Source organism: Vespa crabro, chromosome 17 (assembly GCF_910589235.1).
Source record: "Vespa crabro chromosome 17, iyVesCrab1.2, whole genome shotgun sequence".
Classification (NCBI taxonomy): domain Eukaryota; kingdom Metazoa; phylum Arthropoda; class Insecta; order Hymenoptera; family Vespidae; genus Vespa; species Vespa crabro.
Genome location: NC_060971.1, coordinates 5,512,059 through 5,533,341, shown reverse-complemented (window position 1 = coordinate 5,533,341; position 21,283 = coordinate 5,512,059). Strand labels below are relative to the sequence as shown.

Here is a 21,283-nt window from a genome sequence, read left to right as displayed (position 1 = left end):
AGAGAGGGGGGGAGAGAGAAAGACAGAGGAGGAAAAAGTTATTCCAATTAAATTTAGCCAAGAGTCCTTTGATCTTTTCTTCGGAGACCTCTCTCTTTCTCTCTCTTTCTCTCTTAGAGGATTCACGAGTCTAATCTTATGTAGAAAGGCTCGAGTTATCGCACCCGCATCCTCTTCCTTTGGAGAAACTTTTCCGCGCATAGAGCAACGCCCATCTGATTAGAACCAAGCACTCGTGCATACATATGTTTTTCTATATACACGTATAATACAAGTAGGTACGTGTCTCTAACTAAAGAGGAAAACACGTTAAACGTATAAAGAATATAACAAGTCGCCTCTCTCTCTTTCTCTTCCAACGATCTTATCATCTTTATTAGATTTCTCCGCAAACATAAACTCGGTCGCAAACAGCAGCGATTTTACGAGGTACACTCTCCGTTTGTCCCGTATCTCGATTTCCGAAATCCTTATTATTTCTCTTTCTCAAAGGAGACATAGTTAAACCGTAAGGTAAAATAAACTAATGTAAATGCAAAGTAAAATAAAGTAAGCGCGGCGAATGGTGTAATTGTTAAATTCCTTGCGCAAGATCGTCGTTAAACGTTGTCCAGGAGCGTTGAGTCGAGCCATATGGAAACTACGAGATTTTGCATTTGAATGTGGAGGCGGTCCGGGTATGGAAGTACCATAACACCTCGATCTTAAAGGTAGAAACAAGTCGATGCTCGTGGATAATTTGAGCCGTTACTTTGCTTGAAAGATACAGAGAGAGAGAGAGAGAGAGAGAGAGAGACTCTTACTATAAATATCTCTTCTTAGCGGGGAGAAGGGAGATTTACGATCTAAGGTAAGAATCGATATCTGTCTGACAAAAGTTACATCGAGTTATAGTCGTCGATTGAAAACGTAACGAAAAATCGTGCTGGTTTTTAAAACTCTTATCGTACTTTGAAAGAAGCATCGCTTCTGGTACTTTGCTTTAGACGCCATTGCTTGAAAGACCTTGACGGTGATACTTACCAGCTTGGAAACGTTCCATGCACTATCTACCTCTCTCTCGCAACATGTGTAGTTAGGTGCACAAGGATTACACGAGCTTACAGTACCTACTCCGGTGCTCATTAACATGCATTCACGCCGCAATATTTATCGTTGTCGGTTTCTCGTAACAGCGGCGCGTCTTAAACGCAACTCGCGCAAAACGCTCTGTTGTCCTCGACTTGGACGCGACCACACATCCAGATTCTAGATAAAGTCGCCACACGAAACGCAGACGTTACGCACGCACAACGTACGCGTATTTACTTGCGTACACGCGAACACCATCTCACTATCACCACCATCACCAGCATCACCACCACCACCGTCGTCGTCGTCGTCGTCGTCGTCGTCGTCGTCGTCGTCGTAGCTACTTCCACGTCTTTTCGTATCGTTCCTAACGTTCTTACAACCAACTCGCCTAAGCTTCTTGCGCGAATCACTTTGTCGTCGTAGATATCCTCGTTTGTAAGACGATGCGAGTTTCTCGATGGAATGTGCGAAAGTTAACAACATATAAGTACGTATTTTATTTTAACATATTCATTCCCGTTCCCCTTTTTTCCCATCCTTGTTCGTTTTAACAAATAAACTTCTTCTTTTTTCGATCGAACAAACGAATAAAGTCTCATTTTAGTATTTCGTATACACGTATCATCGACCCAATAATACTTGGAAAAATCAGCGTTAAAAAAAAGATTTAAAAGAACTCGTGGAATAAATAATACGAAGATTAAGTATTATTTGATCATTTCACACGCGTCGACACGAGTCCTCGCTGTCGACTCGGAAAAAGAGGTTTAAGGTAAACGTCGTAGCGTGAGCGATTAATCAAATGGATATTAAGGTCGCAAAGCCTATCTCTATGCATTGCTCGTTCCTAACCGGTCCTTCGAGGCTTGGCGCCAAGCATAGCTTTTACGATATTACTTGGGACGCGAGTAATGCTCCTTCTATCTCCATCTCTTTCTCTTATTAAATAGGAACGAACGAGAAAGAGAGAGAGAAATCGTGACCTCGAAGAGACGAAAGATCGATTCCAAGCAAAACTTTTTTCCATCCGTCGCAATAAAATATATTCGATTATAGTATCGCCGCATGAACGAATAATCTGTTGTATCTAATTATTTTTAATGAATATTATTATCTCGGTTTTTCTCGATAAGAAGTGATGTCAACTCAGCGGGATTGGTAAAAAGTATCAATGTTGGGTTCTTCATTGGTAGCACCGTGGGAGATCGTCCTCGGAAGTAGGAAAGAACGGTGAACGAAGAAGAAGGAGGACGAGGATGAAAAGGAGGAGGATGAGAAAGAGGAGGGAAACTAGTCGAGTATAGTGAACGTTCAGCCTTATACAGGAGAGAGGAGTTAGCCGTTCTTATCTGCATCTGTCTATTGCGTTCTTTTACCCCCCAAAGCAAAGCGCACAGTCCAAGTTCGAGAAGAAACTTGACGCGTTCAGTCGATTAGCATAGCTCTCTTGGGATCTTTAGGAATTTACCGTATAAGGTAATATAAGGTTGTTCCTTACCTCTCTCTTCTTGTTTTTTCAATCAGAAAAAGTCGATCGTCATCGTCACCTAATTTTTGTTTCTGCGTGAATATGTAATCGACCGAGGGAAAAAAAGAAAGAAAAAAGAAAAAGGAAGAAGAGAGAGAGAGAGATAAAAAAAACCTCAAACTTTTATTCTAAAGCGGATAAAATAAGGAAGAGAATCTTTCTATACATGGTCGAACATATGTAACACAAACCAAGTCGTTCCTCCTTTTTCAGCTTTTCCAGCAATGATATCTCTAATCCAGCAGTCAGTCACTCACGCGGAAAATCTTAATTAAAGTCGATCCAGAAGTGCAAGTTACTTTAGTTCGTTTAAAAAAAAAAAAAAAGAAAGAAAAGGAAAAAGTAGAAGAGAAGTCCAATACCGAAGTAGCATTGGAATGGAGTAACGTTTACGTAATACTTTCCTGAAGTACAAGAAGGTTGATGACTCCTTTGAAAATGAAAATATCAAAGAAAGAGGAAAATTGAAGTAAATAGAGGATAGATAGATAGATAGATAGATAGATAGATAGAGAGAGAGAGAGAGAGAGAGAGAGAGAGAGAGAGAAAGAAAGGAAAATAGAAACGTGTTAGAAACGGTGACGAAAGCACTTGCCATGAACGTTTCTGCGTGCGAATTCACGGATGCAAATCAGGCAGGTAGTTCGAATGTGCGATTGTGCTGTGGCACGCGAAGGCGTACACGGTCTTTGGTGCGCAAACTTGTCAAGAGGATGCTTGCCTCTAGAAATAAGCTCTGTCGTAAAACAACCGACGACATGCCAACGTAATTAAGTCTCTCTCTTTCTCTCTCTTTCTTTCACTTCTAAGACATCATTCGTTGCAAATGGATTGTCCTATTCACCCCTATAGAATTGAAGCAAATGCAAGGTGCTATACAAGGGCAAAGTCAAAAGTAATTAACACTTTCGTTTGTTTTTATTTGTCATCATCGACTAATAATAATAATAATAATAATAATAATAATAATGAAAGAATTCATTCAGATACATTAGTCACGTTAATTAATAATACTTTACGATAGTTGCGTATAAATTTATACGTAGGTATTATAGACACATCGTATGTATATATATATAAGAATCACGAGATCAGGTCAGACATTCGTCATTTACTTCTGCACCGATTATTGAACAATATACATACATACCTTTTACTTGTTACGGATAAACCATAATAGTTGTAATACTTTTTCGATCGATACGAGCCGCATTTACGATATAAAATATTTATCTCGGGTCTTTCATAAAAGAGTATTATTTTATGAAAGAGAAAATTCGTGGAAAATAAGTATGGCATTATCGGAAAATCATCGGATTTACATTCAAGAGCTTAGGATTAATATCTAAAAAAGGATCTACCGTTCTTTGTTTAATTAATTATTATGATTCATAATTAAATTGTTCGGAGTATTCGACGATAAATACGTTTTCGTTGGACAAATTTTGGGATAATACACATGTACACACACATACACACATATGTACATGTAGTATCGGCCACTAACAAACCTTATCCATGGTGATTACCAACAAAATGATGGGTAATCATCAGGGAAGCGAGAGAAATCTAGGTAGTTTCTAGGAATATATTAATAACATCATTATACATTTCCTTGAATTCATGGAGATTATCGTACGTGCCAAAATGTGGTTTGGCCTTTAGCTAAAATAACCGAGCTTCGTGTAAACTGTATACCATTTGAAGGTGGATGGAAGAGGAGAAAGGGGAAAAGGAGAAAGAGCGACGTGGTCGATGCCTAGGACAACTCGTGTTCCTTTCCCTCGTCGCGTATCGATCCTCAACTCGTCTTCGTGTCGACGGGAGAAGAGAGGAGTAAGAGGGATAAGAGGACAACGTTGACGCACGCGCCGTATTCACCATAATGACAAAGCACATGAGGCTTTCGTAAAGTGTCAATTCCTTGGCGATGCGGGTAGGTCGGGGACAGAGAGTTAAAGTCGAGCCAAGTAAGAAATATCGAATAAATTAAATGCATCATATACATATATATATATATATATATATATATATATGTAGAGACATATGTATGAGCGAATGTAAGCGTGCAACCTGGTGGTAGATATGTACGTAATCATCAGGCCATAATTAGCCTGTTGTGTTGCGGCTGATAAAAGAGCGTCTAGAGAGTAACGGAGATAGAGGAAGATTGAGAGAGAGAGAGAGAGAGAGAGAGAGAGAGGGAGAGAGAGAGAGAGAGAGATACCAATAGGTGAGTGACCTCTCGCCTCGGGCGGGGTTCACCGTAGGGTCTTTGGTAGGGGTCGAAAGGGACTGAGACTCTCTCTTTCCCTCTCTTTCTACTATAGTCTTCTCTTTCTTTCTCGCGCTCGTTCACCTCTTCCCTTCCTCTAACATCAGAGGCCGATCTATTCGTCCCCATCTCTCTTCCTCTACTCTCTCTCTCTCTCTCTCTCTCTCTCTCTCTCTCTCCCCCTATGTCTTTAGTTCCAGTCGAGGACAACGACCCCTCGGTCACCTGGAAGAGGACCCACTTCACCAAGAAACTCGTCAATTTTTCGCCTATCGATCGTGGAAACTCTCCTTCGAGGTGGCCAAGGGGAATCATCACGCGAACAGCGACGTGCCTCTACACTTCGACACGCGATCCCATAAGGATTCAAGACTTACTCCCACGATGCGTTGTGCGGCACGTCTCTTACTACCAACCTACACGCAGCTCTCTTACACATTCATGTCAGCCAGCCAGCCAGCCAGCCAGCCAGCCCACCTGCTCTCCAAGACCCACGCCTTGAATAGCGCCGCCGCAAGGGATTCACCGAACGTGACTTCAATTTTCGATTATGGTTTAAGCGAAAGTTTTTGGTTAACCCAAACTCATACTCGAGAATCACGGACAACTTTCCATAATGGTGACGCTTTTTTTCGTCGGTCGGTCAATTGGTCCATTGGTACAATGGTCCATTGATCCATTAGCCCTTTTAGATTTATAAGTCTTCCGGGAATTCGTTTGAACGAGACCCGACACCTACCTACCTATCTACCTAACTACCTATCTACCTACCTACCTCAACCACCACTATCGGTTAGTCGCCAGACAATGGCTCCTATCTCGAACGCTTGCATGAACGCGCACGCTTATAGATCGCACCAATTATATGCGCCGTCGTAAACTGCCGTGCGATGACTCAATTTGTTCCGCATATTATCCCGCAGATAGAGGCGCCGTTACTTTACATAATTTCCATCTAACAATCGCAGGCCTCGTGTATAATTATAGGTGTGTTTCCTCGTTTAAATGTTTATCACGTCGAACGGAAGCGAGATTGCTTCTATTTCGTATATGATAACTATTGATACATATGAAATCTTACCTTATGTACCTCGTGTACATTTACATCGATATGTACGTATAATAACATTGCAGCGAGTATACATGCGACATAATATATAAGATTGCAAAGACGAAACAAATTCAGATTCCGAAGCGTCCTGTACCTGTAACATTACATTCTTCGTTTTTTTTTTTTTTTTCGTAGATTTTAAATTCAGAATAATGCGAGACATTTATGACCTCTTTGTATTACTTAATGTGTCACAAAGTCGACCTCTCTCTTTCTTTCATTAACTTTTATAAGCAAAAGTGTTCTTTGCCGCGACTAAAAACCGAACGACCTAAGAGGGTGCAACGTAGTAATATATGTACGCTCGTTTTATTTTATATTACTTTTACTTCGTTATTTATCTACATATATACCTTAAACTTTTTATTTTTAAAACATTACGAAGTTTCGGAATTGTTTCTTTATTTATGGTTATTTTTTTTTTCTTCTTCGTTGATAGGGGAAAAAGGAGGAACGATGATCATCGTTCGCGGTCGATTTGATGATGATTTTGGTTTCAAGACCACACAAATAGAATTTAATTTCCAAATTATTCCGACATTGGCTGAATGTTTTTCTCTTAAAAGGAGTAATTGATACGTCTCGACTTTTGCGAGATAACATTTATGGAATTTTACTTGGTGTAATCGACGATCATCCGCAAACGTCGAGTGTTATGACAGCGGCTATATACATTGGGAAATATTTTTGGAATTCGTTGAGTACTCGAGTACGACATTAGTCTACAACTAACGTTGGATTTTGTTTATAGAAGGTGTCAAATTATTGCACTTGTTTATTACCAGAGTATTAAGCCGATGACGAATATCTTTCATTCCATTGATCATAGTGTCATTTTTCTTTACTTAACATTCCTTGAAAATTGACTGATAATATTTCATTACTGGTATTTGTATTATATCGAAAGAGATATAATCGATAAAATGTATTCCTACGAAAACAAAAAAAAAGAAACAATTAAGTACCTACAAAAAAATATACATTACTATGAAAGAACATCGGTCGAATGATAGATAAGTTTGATTTTACTAACGAGACGATTGATTTAAATTTGATCCTATATTCGATAATACACGCGTACATGAAATATATTTCAATATTAGAAAATTATTAAATAAATTTTATATACCTATTAAGCGAATTAAATAATTCATTATTCCTCATATAGTAATCGAAGATTTATCCCCGTCTTTCTATGCGTTTTTTCTAAACAACGAAAAAAAAAGATATAAAAAATAAAAAAAAAAAAAAAGAAAGAAAGAAGAAGAAGAAAAGAAAAGAAGAAAGAAAAGAGACAAATGAAAATAAAATCGGATTCTTGGACATTTGTATTACTTTTAATCTTATAACTTACGTACGTATTGTATATCGAATGAAAGGATAATAACCATGGAAAGAATTAACATAATCATATTAACTACCTGCAAGCTCATCGAAGAGGTCGTCTTATCTAATTGCTTCATTAGTCGTAATATCTTATTAACGAAGGAAGCGCGGTGGAACGTCGTAGGGATCGATGCGCTTATTAATCGTACGATCCACAACACGTGGTGCCGATGCGTAATGATCCAGCGAGAGCTCGCGCTAATTCGTGAGGCTTGCTTGGAGACGGTCAAAGCTGCCGGCATCGTATAACACAGGGAGATGCTGCTGCAGCATATCGATGCATTCTCGAGTATCCATGTTGTACGTGTATGCATTTGAGCATGTATACATTCTCGTCAGAACGGTGTAAGGGACAAAGTACTGAACGTTGGTGTTCTCTCTCTCTCTCTCTCTCTCTCTCTCTCTCTCTTACACATACACGAGCACGTAAACGCGAACACGGCGTAGAGATTAGCTCGCATGGAAGATCCAAGCCGAGAGTTGGCTCGATCCGAGCAGCCTCGTGGGAAGTGCCCGCACCCCATAAAGAGAGTACATCGGGCTGGTAATCACGAGTCACTCGGTAATGATAACTATCTGACGTAATAGTAAATTCGTTATGCCGTCGATAAAGGTTATTCGCGAGTCATTACTCCGATTTCCCATTAGCCACGTGTATAATAAGCGGATATCGGCGTTCGTTCTGTTTCCATGATGTTATGTCGGAAGAGAGATATTAAGAAGGAAGGGAGCGAAGAAAAACGAAAACAAAAAAGAAGAAACGGAGGAAGAAGAAGAAGGAGAGGAAAAAAAAGGATTAATTAGACCTGATTGAGAGAGGTACACAATCAACCTGTATACAACCTTAATCGTTAATAATATAATGATGTGCCTGTACATAACGGATATTAACGTGGTCAATGTAAAAGATATATAAGGTTGTAGTTTTAGGATTTTCTAACGTCTTAGATTCGTCACGCTATCGAGTCCTCTCGTTAATCGTTCGGCTCGCATGCGATAAGGAAGAATACAGTGAGGTGGTAACGAGGAATCCGTGATCCTATGTTCCCAGGTAGGAAGTGAAGAAGAAGAAGAAGAAGAAGAAGAAGAAGAAGAAGAAGGGTGGTTGGCTATGGGAACCATCGGATCGTGGTTGTATGCATGTAGATGCCTAGGAGACTGGAGAGGCGCTAAGATCCTGAGAGAAAGAGAGAGAAAGAGAGAGGAAGAGAAATAGAAGAAGAAAAAGAAGAAGAAGAAGTCCACGTTGAGATAGGCTCGCTCACGAAGAAGGTGGTCTATTAGCTAGTTCTATAGCCCTTCTCCTCCCAGCTTTGCTAGAGGAAGTAGCCATATCTATGATCTTGTTCGATAAGATACGACAGGTAAAAGGAAGTTCGCGTGGCCTTTCTCACTCGAATACAAGCGTTTCGTTTTAGGTGTTAAGACTTAACAAACGTGCCCTACATTTCTTTATCCGTCGACCAAGGAAGTACTTACATACATACGTCGTCGTAACGCTTGAAAGTCTATTTTTCTTTCAGTCTCAGTCAAGTAAAAACGAAATATAAAAGAAATAAGAAGAAAAAAGTCAACGAAAGAAAAAAATGAAAAAGGATGAGAAAAAGAGAAGGAGAGAGAGAGAGAGAGAGAGATTCCTGTGGAATCGTCGCCAAAGGAAGAGAACACGAAGGCTCGTGCTCTCTGTGTAAAGAAAGAGAGAAGTAAGTAAGCAAGCAAGCAAGCAAGCAAGCAAGCTGGGTTGGAGGGCGCAATACTCACGCCACGGATTCCACAGATGCAAATTCGCTTGAGCTATCGCTGAATCGTGAGTCTCTTCTTTGGCTCCGAAGGGAAAAGACAACAGGCTACGAATATAAGAACCGGCGTCTACGGAATCGAGAGATACTCTCTTTCTCCCTCTCTCTCTTTCTCTGCCTTTTTCATTCCCTTACTCTCTTTCTCTGTGGTGTATCGATGCCGTAGCAGTTCAGGTACGTCGATGCGGTACGTGGATGCAACATGGATGCAACGTAGATGCACCGTTGCACTTGCGCCACGATTCCAAAGGACCACAGCGGATGCATGATGTATATCCGCCACCGGGCTATGCAGTGGCGAATATGCAAACCAGTGGCTTGCCCGTACGAGGTCAGCTCTCTCTCTTTCTCGTTCTCTCTCTCTCTCTCTCTCTCTCTCTCTCCATTTCGCCTTCCAACATCTATGCACCCCCGCGACGTCCAAGCTGGGCCCCACCGAAGAACGAGTCGGTCAGCACAGAAGGAAGTCGTAAATCATTTATATCTGTATTTATATGTGAGCCCATACATATAGACGTTTCTCGGTTGGGCCCACTTTCTCACTACCGGTCTCGTAGATCGTTAACCCTTTAACGCTTGTTTCAAACGCTCTATTCTTTCGCATAGCCTTTTTTTCCTTTCCTTTTCTTTTCTTTTCTTCTCTTTTTTCTTCTCTCTTCCTTTTTCTCTTTTATTCTTGCAATTTATTTCCATTGAGAGAAGTTCAATTACCATTATTTTATTCTTTCGCTTTATAGTACTCTAACTTTCGATCTCGACAATGTACTTGCTTTGTGTTTGTCGCTGTCTTCGTTCTATCTAAGTTTTCTAACGTTACGTCGACTGATTTACACTTATGATCCCGACTACAGTTTTGTTAACTCTCCATCGACGCCGGCACCAATCATCCACGCTAACTACGATAAATATAGATTCTGACAAGTCGTTAAAGGTACGCCATGATTCTTGGCGGAATCGATCAAAAGCAAAGCTTGATTGAGATTTATGCTGATAACATCGGCCGAGATATAAATACTCGACACCGTATGAAATCGCATAAATCTATTATCGGATCTATCCACCTAACCACACGGATTTCTTCTTCTTCTCTCCGTCATCTTTGATCTAAAATTGTATTCGTCGTAATTATTTTAAAAAATTGTTTATATTAATACTAAGGATATTCATTTGAATAAAAAAAAAAAAAAAAAAAAAAAAACAAATTGACATTATATCAAATTTCTATAAAATAATTCTATTTTAATTCAAAATACAAGTAAATAATTATATTAAGGAAATAATATATCATATTAATTGCTATTGTAGGATAAGGATATTATTTAATTAAATTAAAATATTAATCATTTATTTATTGTCCTTTTCAGTCTCGTCATATTACTTATATTCATTTAAACGAATATTTCAATAAGAATGAAGAATTCGTCGATAAGAATTCATTCGGTCGAATAAAATAATTGAAATTTTATCTTCAATCGGAAAGATTAATCTTCCAACGAATAGATATTACTTATAATGAAAATGTATACAATGAAACTACACATATATATGCACACACACACACATATATATACTATACTATATATATCTACGTACATAGATAAAATCGAATGCAATTTCTCGTGTGAGAATTGCTTTCCAGGAGATTACATTAGAACGTAGAATATTCCAAATACTCTCGTCGACTTCTCGGTGTAATAGAGATGGAATAAGATGAAACGTGCGACCCTTGGAAATCGAGGGCGATCGTTCGAGATCTTTTCAGGGTTGCCTGTGAACTCGAAGGGAGGCATTCCTACACGAGTTAAATTTCTACTATCTCGTAATAATAGTAAAACGTTGAAATAAGGGATCGTGGGATCGTTGGTTCGGGGAAGAGGGAGAAACTGCAATGGCAGACGAGTGATCGAAGCGCGAACGAAGATAGTAGAGAGTAGTTGCGCTATATGCAACGATCGATATGCGATAGCACCCGGGATAACTCGCGGACTTTGCCATGGCCGAGTTCTCCGTGTATTATCCACTTGCGAGTTGTTATGGTTCTTCGATCGGGCCGGCTACTGGGTCAAGCGTCGATGCATCCAAGGGCACGAGAACTTGTTTGTAATTTTCCGATCGTTTTCAAGATTATCATGATTATCGTGAAAATCGTAAATCGATTTATGGATTTATTTTAATATATTTCGAATATCTCGTTGCGTTCCTTTGATATTCGTGAAAAAGAAAAAAAAAGCTTCTCCATTCTGAATGTGACATCATTGTTATAAGACATCCATTATATATTATCGCTAACAAGATCGTAGATTTTTTCTTTTTATTTTTATTTTTTCTTTTTTTTTTCTTTTTTTTTTTTAATCGCAAGAAAACGATAAACGATTAGATATAATATAATATAGCGAGAAACATGACAACACGTACTCGACAAGTGGAGGATGATAATCCGATTGAATCTGTGTATATATATATATATATATACATATATATAAATGAAGGATCGATCGATCGATCGTTCGCATATCTTTTCCGATGCGACCGAGCACGCGTCCCACGTGCGCCTCTCTCCGACGTCGATTTTCCGCGGTTACCCTCTCGGTAATGCACGTGACGTAGCTTCGCGTACAGAGCAGGTGCCAGCCGTGGCACAAAACGGCCCGTTTAGCTTGTCTACCACGTCGCATCGACTAAATGAGAGAGAGAGAGAGAGAGAGAGATAAAGACGAAGGTGGTCGTGCCACGCGATAATGCGTTTATTGCGATAGCCAATTTACGATACACCGTTGTGCGCGAACAACATGTTCCATGTTCTCTTCCCTCCTTCATTTAGTCCCTCCTTTTTTTTCTTGCTCTTTTCTTTTTTTCTCTTTTTCTTTCTATCGTCTTTAGGGAAGAAAGTTCTAGCTCCTTTTTTTGCTTTGTTTTTTTTTTTTTTTAATCCTCTTTATGATCTAACGTATCTTTCTCTTGATCCAAGAGAATGATAGTTTTCATACGCAGCGTCATTACACGGCAGTTTAACGCCTATGCTTTGGTCACGGATCAAGCTCGATTACAACGTTCCCCATTATCGGCACGAAGAGAGAGATCGTGTTCATTTAATCGGCTAACGGTCCGGCGTAACCAAATTTGACATGGTCGTTTTCATTCGAAAATATTTCAACTAGAAAATTGTCGAACGATGTTACGATAAGTCTGTTATGTCATTTAGTTAACCTTGGAATGGTTAGACTCCAAAACGAATTAAGGTTTCGGTAAGCATCGGGACGTTTACAGAACGTCCAGACTATCCAGACGAGAAAACGGTCCGAGGAGGAGGAGGCCATGGAGACGTGGAAGGTGGATGATGGTGGTGCTAGTGGGGGCGTGCGATAGTTCAAGTCGTGAGCGGGCAGCCCCGCCCGACACGACCGCGGAGCATCTCCGTTCTGACCCCCGCTGACTTAGCCGACGAGACCTTCCACCAACCCCCTCTTTTACTCTCACGAGCCGTCCATCCCTTCTCCTCTTCCATCTCATCCAGAAGAGCTACCCCACCCTCGGGCGCATCGCCAAGGGCACCGCTCGGGCCCTCCGGAAGAGAAAGAGAGAAAGAGAAAGAGAAAGATATATATATATATATATATATATATATATATATATAAAGAGAGAGAGGGAGAGAGAAGAAGAAGAAGAGAAGGATGAAGGCAGTGATAAGTGTGGGAAGGGCAGGTTGCATAAGGTCTAATATTATGCAAGCGTACACACAACCACGAATGCGTTAGATCCCTTGACTCTTCTTCTTCTTCTCCTTCTTCTTCCTCTTCTTCTTTCGTCGTACACGCAGCAAAATACAAGGCACCAAATACGAGAGAACGATTCTACCACAGTGTTAGGTATTCGTAAATACATACATATATACATACATACATATATATATATATATGTGTGTATATATATGTACGTGTTGTATGTATGCAGGTATATATATATATATATATATATATCTTTTCCTTGCCATCCTCGTGAGCGTCCGTCCCGTCCGTTGTCCGTCTCCCTTCTCTATACGTGCGAGAGAACATATACGAGTGTGCAAGGTCCGTGCGAGAGCGCGCGAGTCAGGCTTACCCAACCTGCATAGAAATCGCAGGAGCATTGAACCCAGGAAGTGGCCATGAAATAGTCATTCCTGAAAGGTTAACTCTCCTACCGCATCTCGCGAGGGCCATGGAGGTCGAGTCCACCATGGTTACGACGAATAATCGCCAAAAGAGGCTGAAAATCTGAAGATCCTTCGATGTTCCTAAGGAAGTGAGAGAGAGAGAGAGAGAGAGAGAAAGTTGATTCTAAAAAGTTTAGCAAAAGAGATTCATGAAGATCGTTCCCACGACTAAATCGTATGGATATCGATCCGAGGTCGAAAGATCGAAGATCGAACGAAACGTCGAACGTGTCAAAATTTCATTGGACTGCTTGTGTATTCGAACTCTATGAGAGTAGTAACATTGTCTCTCTCTCTCTCTCTTTTTCTGTATCTGTATCTTTCTCTCTCTCTCTCTCTCTCTCTTTCTTCCTCTTTCATCTCTTTCTCTCTCTCTCTTCCCTTTTCTTTCTCGCTCTATCTTTAAGTTCATTCGTTCCTTGGCTCGAAGCATGGCGTAGGTACGGCGAGAGTACCTACGGAGAAGTAGTACCGAGGTACCCCTGGGGCCAGGAAGGTCACAGGGCTAAGGCACTTCTCACGCCCCCGCCATGTCGGAGGAGAGCACCCCACTTAGACGAGGCGTACATACCTTAACGCGGCCGATTAGTATACGTGCTTAATTGCCGCTAACGTGCGTGCTTGACGGTTGCTATCGATCATGCAGTCTTACCATAGTCGCCACCACCATCGTCGTTTTACACCGTTCAAGTAAAATAAAAAAGAAAAAGAAGAAGGAAAAAAAAGAATTCATTTCTTATCTACAAATTATGTTTCAAGTTCGATCGTGTTATAGGATCTATGTTAAACAACCGTACACCTGATCGAGGGATAGAAAGATCAATGATCTTGGTGACTGGGTTCGATCTTTGAAATGTCAGTTGACTATCGCCGATGTCTCTAATAGAGTGAACAAAGTTGGCCGAGAATATACAAGGAGACATAATGTCAAGGGAACCTAACGCTATTGTACGGGCGAGAAAAAGAAATGATGGATGGTTCCGGGTTGAGGCTGGGCTCGCTAAGAACTTATGCTTAGTGTCTATCTGTCTTTGTGTCTGTGTGTATATGTATATATATGTGTGTGTGTGTGTGTGCGCGTGTGTGTGTACGTATACGTGTACGAACGTTTATCCTCTTGAAACGTCGCTTGGTCCGAGTCTCGTCTCTTTAGATACGATCTCCGTATCTACGTAACTTGCATCTCCCTCTTTCTCTTTTTCTGAGTTACGAGAGTCTGCTAATCAATCCAAAGAAGACTTTCTAGATCCGGGGGCACGTCAAGGATTTTGACACTCGTAGCCAACATTATCTCATCAAGAAACGTTAACTTCTCTATCCAACCAGTTCATACTTCTCGTCAAGGAGATCGTCATTTATTCGAAAGTTCTCTTCGCGATCTATAATTATTGAATTCCGAACGAGATCTACTAAATATCGTTCTTTCATCTGTAAGAAGAAGAAGAAGAAGAAAACAGAATCGCTAAAAAAGAAAAGAGAAAGAGAAAAAAGGAAAAGAAACAGAGAAAAAAGGATCAATCAAGTACGAAGTAATCGATGATCAGAGGTGTCTTAGTTATCGTCGTAAAGCGTTATAAGAAATAGGCCAAAGAATAAAATTGTTCAAATAGCCGAAGGTTACGCTGTACAAGTCGCGCGGTGTCTCGAGTGAAGGAAAAAAGGTACCGATCTGGTCCTTGGAACGCGCTACGAGCCAGGCGTCGCTCGAGTAAGGACTCCTTTTACGATCTCGTTACAGGCACCTTTTAGATCGGTGTTTAATCGTAAATCGGAACCACCGTAGACATTGCACAATTTCTCATTTTGGTTTTGGATAGATATTCCAGAAATGGTACTCCGTTTTCAACAAAGATGACAATTTTGAAAGTGTGAAAAGTCACGCAGCTATATTTAACACCATACGATCTTTTATCTGTGATAATTAAATCGTACGTCGTTTATCGATTTCACAAACAAAAGAAATTCCTAATGGATCTCTTATGAAAAAAAAAGAAAAGAAAAAAGAAAAGGAAAAAAAAAGAAGAGAAGAAATCTCACCTTCCGTATTCAACTATAGAGTGCGTGCGATAAACGACAAGTGCTTTCCGAGGCGTTTATACACTCTGAGTAAGGTCGCCACGGTAAATCCGGCCCAATGGATATTTCGAATACCAAGCGTTCTGTCGAACGGAAGGAAACCGTCGTCGAGACTCGGTTGGAATTTCGCGACGAAATACGAGCCGCTTTCATAATTCGCATTCCCGGTTAAATACCGACCGATGCCATTCCCTTGGACGACGACGACGACTACGGTGTAACAATTACGAGAAACTTGCACGTGATTCGCCACCGCAAACCTTACGTATATGTACACCAACACATTTATATATATATATATATATATATATATATATATATACATATATATATATATACGTATATTTGTGTATATATTTCAATAATTCTCAGTAATTATATAGTCGAATAACTTCCTCGATTTCGAATATAATTTCTAAATGGCAAAAAGTGCTGCGAAATCTCTAAGTAAAAGGACGATCAAATTATATCTAACTACTATGATTTATCTGCATCAAGGATAACGAAAGAGAAAGATAGGAAGGAAAGAGTGAGAAAGATAGAGAAAGAGAAAGAGAGAGAGAGAGAGAGAGAGAAAGAGAGAAAGCAAGAGCGGGAGCTACAGAGCCACAGGCGCCGATCCGATAGTGTGTCGACGATAATCGGTGCGGGCGTGTAACAGGCGGCGTGGCTCGCGCGCCACGTCCACGCGTCCAGCATGAACACATACACATACTTATGTATACATACATATATAAACACACACACACACATACATATATATACATGTATAGACAGAAATACACGGAGGAACGCATACAACGAACGGAAGCATCTAAGATCCTATCGTCGAATGGTAGGAGCGCGCGATATGACCGCTGCCTATTGCTACTCGTTTTACCGAGGGGCTTAGAGGAGACCTTCTCGATTATCGTTTTACCATTCGAGAAGGGATTTATCTCGATCGGTCGAAACACGATGCCGGCAATGCGGCCAACCTTTTGATAACGATAAACTTATGCCAAACTTTATACCAACGCTTTTATATTTGTAAACTTATAAGAATATATCTGCAAGTCGACATAATGGGGCCGATACAACGTTTTTACAATGACGATGATGATGATGATGATGATGATGATGATAATAATAATAATAATATGTTGTTGTCCGAGAAGTTGTGCGATTCCTCTTCCGCTTTAACATTATCATTGCCCTGTAAATGACCTACGTTGTGTTGTCCTACTCTTCCTGTCTTCTTCCTTTGGACCGTGTGGGTGTATAATGACAGAGCGTTGTACTATGAACGATTAACTTCTATCTCTAAGGCTTTTCTTTATGTTTTCTATTTGTTTTGAAGAGAGGGAGAGAGAGAGAGAGAGAGAGAGAGAGAGAACAGAATAGAATTGTAGACAGGAATAATTTATTGAAAAATTTTATTCGATTATTTTCACATAGTATAACCTTTGACGATACTTGTTTGATCAGATGAAATAAAACGCATAATTATTCCGATAAAAATGATTGAAGATAGTAAATTATTGAAAGGTATCGAAGATGATATTTATTTATCTTTGTAATAAAAAATGTGACTTTTTAAAAAATGACTATATTATAATGTTAGAAGAAAAAAGCAAGAAAAAGAAGGAAAGAAGGAAAAGAAAAAAATATTTCGTTGGGAAATCCTCTTCAATCCTTTGTTATCTTGAATGATCTTGTAGAAGACTAGCATCGAGCTACGTCATATTCTCTTTGAAAGACAAAAAGATTACGCCGGACCGTTAATACGGTTACGCGTTATCTAGATTGCAACAACTAGCTTCGGCTTCCGTCGGTCGAGAAACGGAATGAGTAATTAATCAAAGACAATCAAACTCTGGGAGCCTCGACTTTATCCGACTCCCAACGAATATAACACTCTTATTCGTCCTGTTTATACTCCCCGTTGTGAAATCCGAAAGAAAAATTAAATAAATAGATATGGATCATTATGAAAAATCATTCAAATGATTTCATGAGATAATTATAAAGACTTTCGAAAATTCATTCAAATTAATTTTGTAATCAAACAAAAAGAGAGAGAGAGAGAGAGAGAGAGAGAGAGAGAGAGAGAGAGAGAGAGAAAACAACTCAATGGATTTTTTTTTTATACTCATACACGATTAGAGATGAAAAATAAAAAAACAGAAACAAAAATGAAATAAAAGAAAGAATAACGAGCTAAAGAGCATTAACACGTAACAGATTTCGAGCATAAATACGAAGCTCTTAAGAAAATAATTCGAACAAACTAATCCTAAGGATCTTAATTACATCTACGATTTATAAACTCGATTTATTCGTCGGACTTTTCTAAAAGAGACGTGAAACGCGTCTGTTAAATTCTTTAGCGTAGAACAGACCCGTTAAATCCAAAGAAAGATTTTAATTTCGTTAATACGTGGAGTTTTAATCGTGACACCAAAAGAAGTAGTAGAAGTAGAAGTAAAAGAAGAAGAAGATCCATTTATCATATCTGGTCCTCGTAGACGTCTAGAAAGCTCTTAATTATGACTATTTCGTACCCGAATCGATCTCAACTTTCACGAGTTACTTTAAAAAAAGAACTTTTGAATTCGGTTAGAGTCGGTTTACTTTTCAAGAGGAATTTTATATATATATACTTATACTTTTATATATATATATATATTATATAGAAAGCTTATCCGGTCGATCATATCGAAAGGAGGCCAGATCGATTTATCTTCGGCGATATGTAAAGCGAAGATCAAAGTTCCTGTAGATCGTAGGAAGAGCTTTGAAAGAGAGACTCTAAGCTGATTCACCAATGTACATATGTATAGATATATGTAGGTACATAAATATATATATACCTACATATATACATACAACCTATATGGTATTCACGTACGATCGGAATTTTCCGATAGCCACCATGCTGCGATTTATAGACGTTCAGGGAAACGGACTTGAGCCGTTATAAACGGCCGCTTAGACGACGTTCGAAACGATGCTGAAGGTGGAGAAGTAAAAGAAAGAGGAGGAAGAGGAGGCGGGGTTAGAATCGGCCAGTCGATGTTTAAAGTCGAGTTTAATATCTGCCTGTATTATATCGCCGCGGGAGATCGCTAGAAGCATTTGCAGGGAAAACAATAGGACGTCGATAGAGAACGGAGGGTGCATCTAGTCCTCGTCGTCCTCCTCGTCGTCGTCGTCGTCGTCGTCGTTTCAATTCGATTCGATTCGATTCGATTCGATTCGATTCGATTCGATTCAATTCGACTCGATTCGATTCGACTCCAAACGTCTTCTCTCGTGTCGAGGTCGAGCTTAGACGAGATCGAGCTAAGCTTCGTGCCACCGTACCGTTACTAAAAGTACATAATATATATCCCTTTGTATCATCGTCTTCTTCGATCCTTCTTACTTCATCTTCATCTTCATCATCATCATCATCCCAAATAGAATAAAAATCTTTCGTGGAAATTATTTCACAACAAATCGTTTAGTTTTTCCAAATAAGTATCTTCTTGACACACACACAGATATATATATACACCTATATTTCATCAACGAATTCATATTAATAATGCCCGGGAGGAAAAGACCATAAGCCATCGAATTCCATTTTGCATGGATCCCTGTAGATCATTAATCCACAAATGGATATGAATTGCGGTAGCTACTTCGAACGAGACTCTTTTCTCTTTCTATCTCTCTCACTCTTTCTCTCTCTTTATCTCTCTCCCTCTCCCTCTTTCTCTCTGTCCGAAGAGAAAAAAACTTGGGAGTAATAAAAATGAGGCGTGGTTCGTGTTCACGACGGCCGATTTCGCGGTTTAAATTATTAAATGTACCGTACTGCGTTCGCTCGATCTCCTCTCTGGAGGAGCCACTTTTTTATTCGTTCCACGTCTCGCGCTATTTTATCGGCACGACCATGCTTCTTTCGAGTGATATCAGATGCTGCGTTTTTTTCTTTCTTTCTTTCTTTCATTCTTTCCTTGCTTTTTTTCTTTTTTTTCTCTTTTCTTTCGTCCTCTTCATCTTCTTTTTCTTCTTCTTTTCGAACTTCGCATTGCCTCGAGCCATTCGAACGGAGGCCTCTCGTTTTATGGCCATTTTAAAGAGACGACAAAAAAATAAGAGCGTTCTCTTATGCGCATTAGGCCAGACGGAGAAGGAGAGAGAGAGAGAGAGAGAAACTTCTGTAAGTACTTACTTACTTATTTGCGAATCCATCAATCGTTTAAACTCATTTTAGTGAGATTATTTTACCTTGATGCGTTTTTTTTGCTTTCTTTTTCTACCTACGTAACTGAGAATAGTCCGAGGTATGTATTATCGTTAAAAAAAAAGGAATAAAAAAGAAAAGAAAAAAAAGTTCTTCAAACCCATTACGATGAAATCTATAAAAGTACGATACAATTGAACATTTTTTATTTAAATTTAACCTAAGGATTATCCTTACGTACGCCATTTACAGTGGCACATAACCGATCGTTAAACCATAATCCAAGAAAATATAAAAAGGACAGAGTATTCTCGTGACGTTCGTATATGCAAGTTGGCAGTTAGGATTCTGACTGTATCGATCGTTTCGACGACGTTTAAAGAGAATCTCCTAAATGGCATGAAGCAACGAGAGTTAATTTTTTCTACACCTCGAATGGGAAATCCCATAGAGGAGATTAAAAAGCTTTGAAAATAGAAGGTGAAGATATCTTTAAGGTATGCACGAACATTCTCTGCTCCCTTTCAGTTCGTAGAGGTGAAGGTAACCGACGCTAGTATCCAGAAAGAGAGAGAGAGAGAGAGAGAGAGAGAGAGAGAGAGGGAGAGAGAGAGAGTCCATCTCTATGAAATATTTTCCATAGAATGGACGTTAGAATGAGAAGGAAAAGAGAAAAAGAGAGTGAGAGAAGGATTGAGGAGAGTGATGGGGGGTGGTTGAGTAAGAAAAAAAAATTTAACATAATTAACCCATAAAGCAAAGCAATCGACGTGGATCTCTATGGTTTAACCATAACCGAGAATCGAAGGTTGGGTTCGAGGCACGTTCGAGGCGCGGTATTCCTCTAATACAACCGCAGATACATATGACGCGTGTGTGGATACGTTGGTAAGTATTCGCCACGAATAAGCAGGCGAAGCAATAACCGGCAATAAGGAGTTTCGATCGTTACTCGATTCGAACGATTCGAGTCTATCGAACTCCTCGCACGTGGAATTTCGAGAAGCGATGCTTTCCTTCTTGGTAAGAAACGATCGATAACCATGGATCGTAGATCATCTTGCTTGCCATTTTCAATAGGCTTTAAAGCGATTGGGGTTTTTCAAGAGCGAGTTTCAAGAGCGGTCTTAAACTCACCGGTTGAAGAGACGTAAAGAGATGCTGGCGGTGGTGTAGGCGTTGTCGATGGTGAAGGTACTCTTCTTGCAGCGGCACTAATTATCACCGCTGGATTATACCGAGGCACCTGCAACACCACGGGAGTTTTCACGGACAGGTCCACTGGTTCCAGCTGCACCGGCGGTCCCGCCGCCTGAAATTAAAATTAGTATGGATTAACGATAAAGCGTCACAGCTTTGCCATCAAAAAAAAAAACAAAAAAAACAAAAAAAACAAAAAAAAAGACGAAAAGAAACGAAAAGAAGAAGAAGAAGATTAAAGTACGAGATGATTATAATTCGATCAGGTAATATCCAAAAATATTATACTTATATCGTTTCGATAATAAATCGTTTTTCTAATAATTTCTTTCTATCGATTTATTCCAACATCGTAGTTCATTATACATCCTAGAAAATATCGAATAATTTTATTTTCTATACCATATCCATTAATTCACTAATCTCATA

General features: G+C 39.6%; 1 protein-coding gene across 3 annotated transcripts in view; it reads right to left on the bottom strand.

The window, feature by feature from the left end:
- Nucleotides 1-21,283, bottom strand: part of LOC124430119 (Krueppel-like factor 6) — a 232,050-nt gene that overhangs the window by 116,614 nt on the left and 94,153 nt on the right. For all 3 annotated transcript variants that reach the window (XM_046976253.1, XM_046976254.1, XM_046976252.1), the window contains one exon: nt 20,792-20,966. In XM_046976253.1, the coding sequence (XP_046832209.1) occupies nt 20,792-20,966 (175 nt within the window). The remainder of the gene's footprint in view (nt 1-20,791; nt 20,967-21,283) is intronic.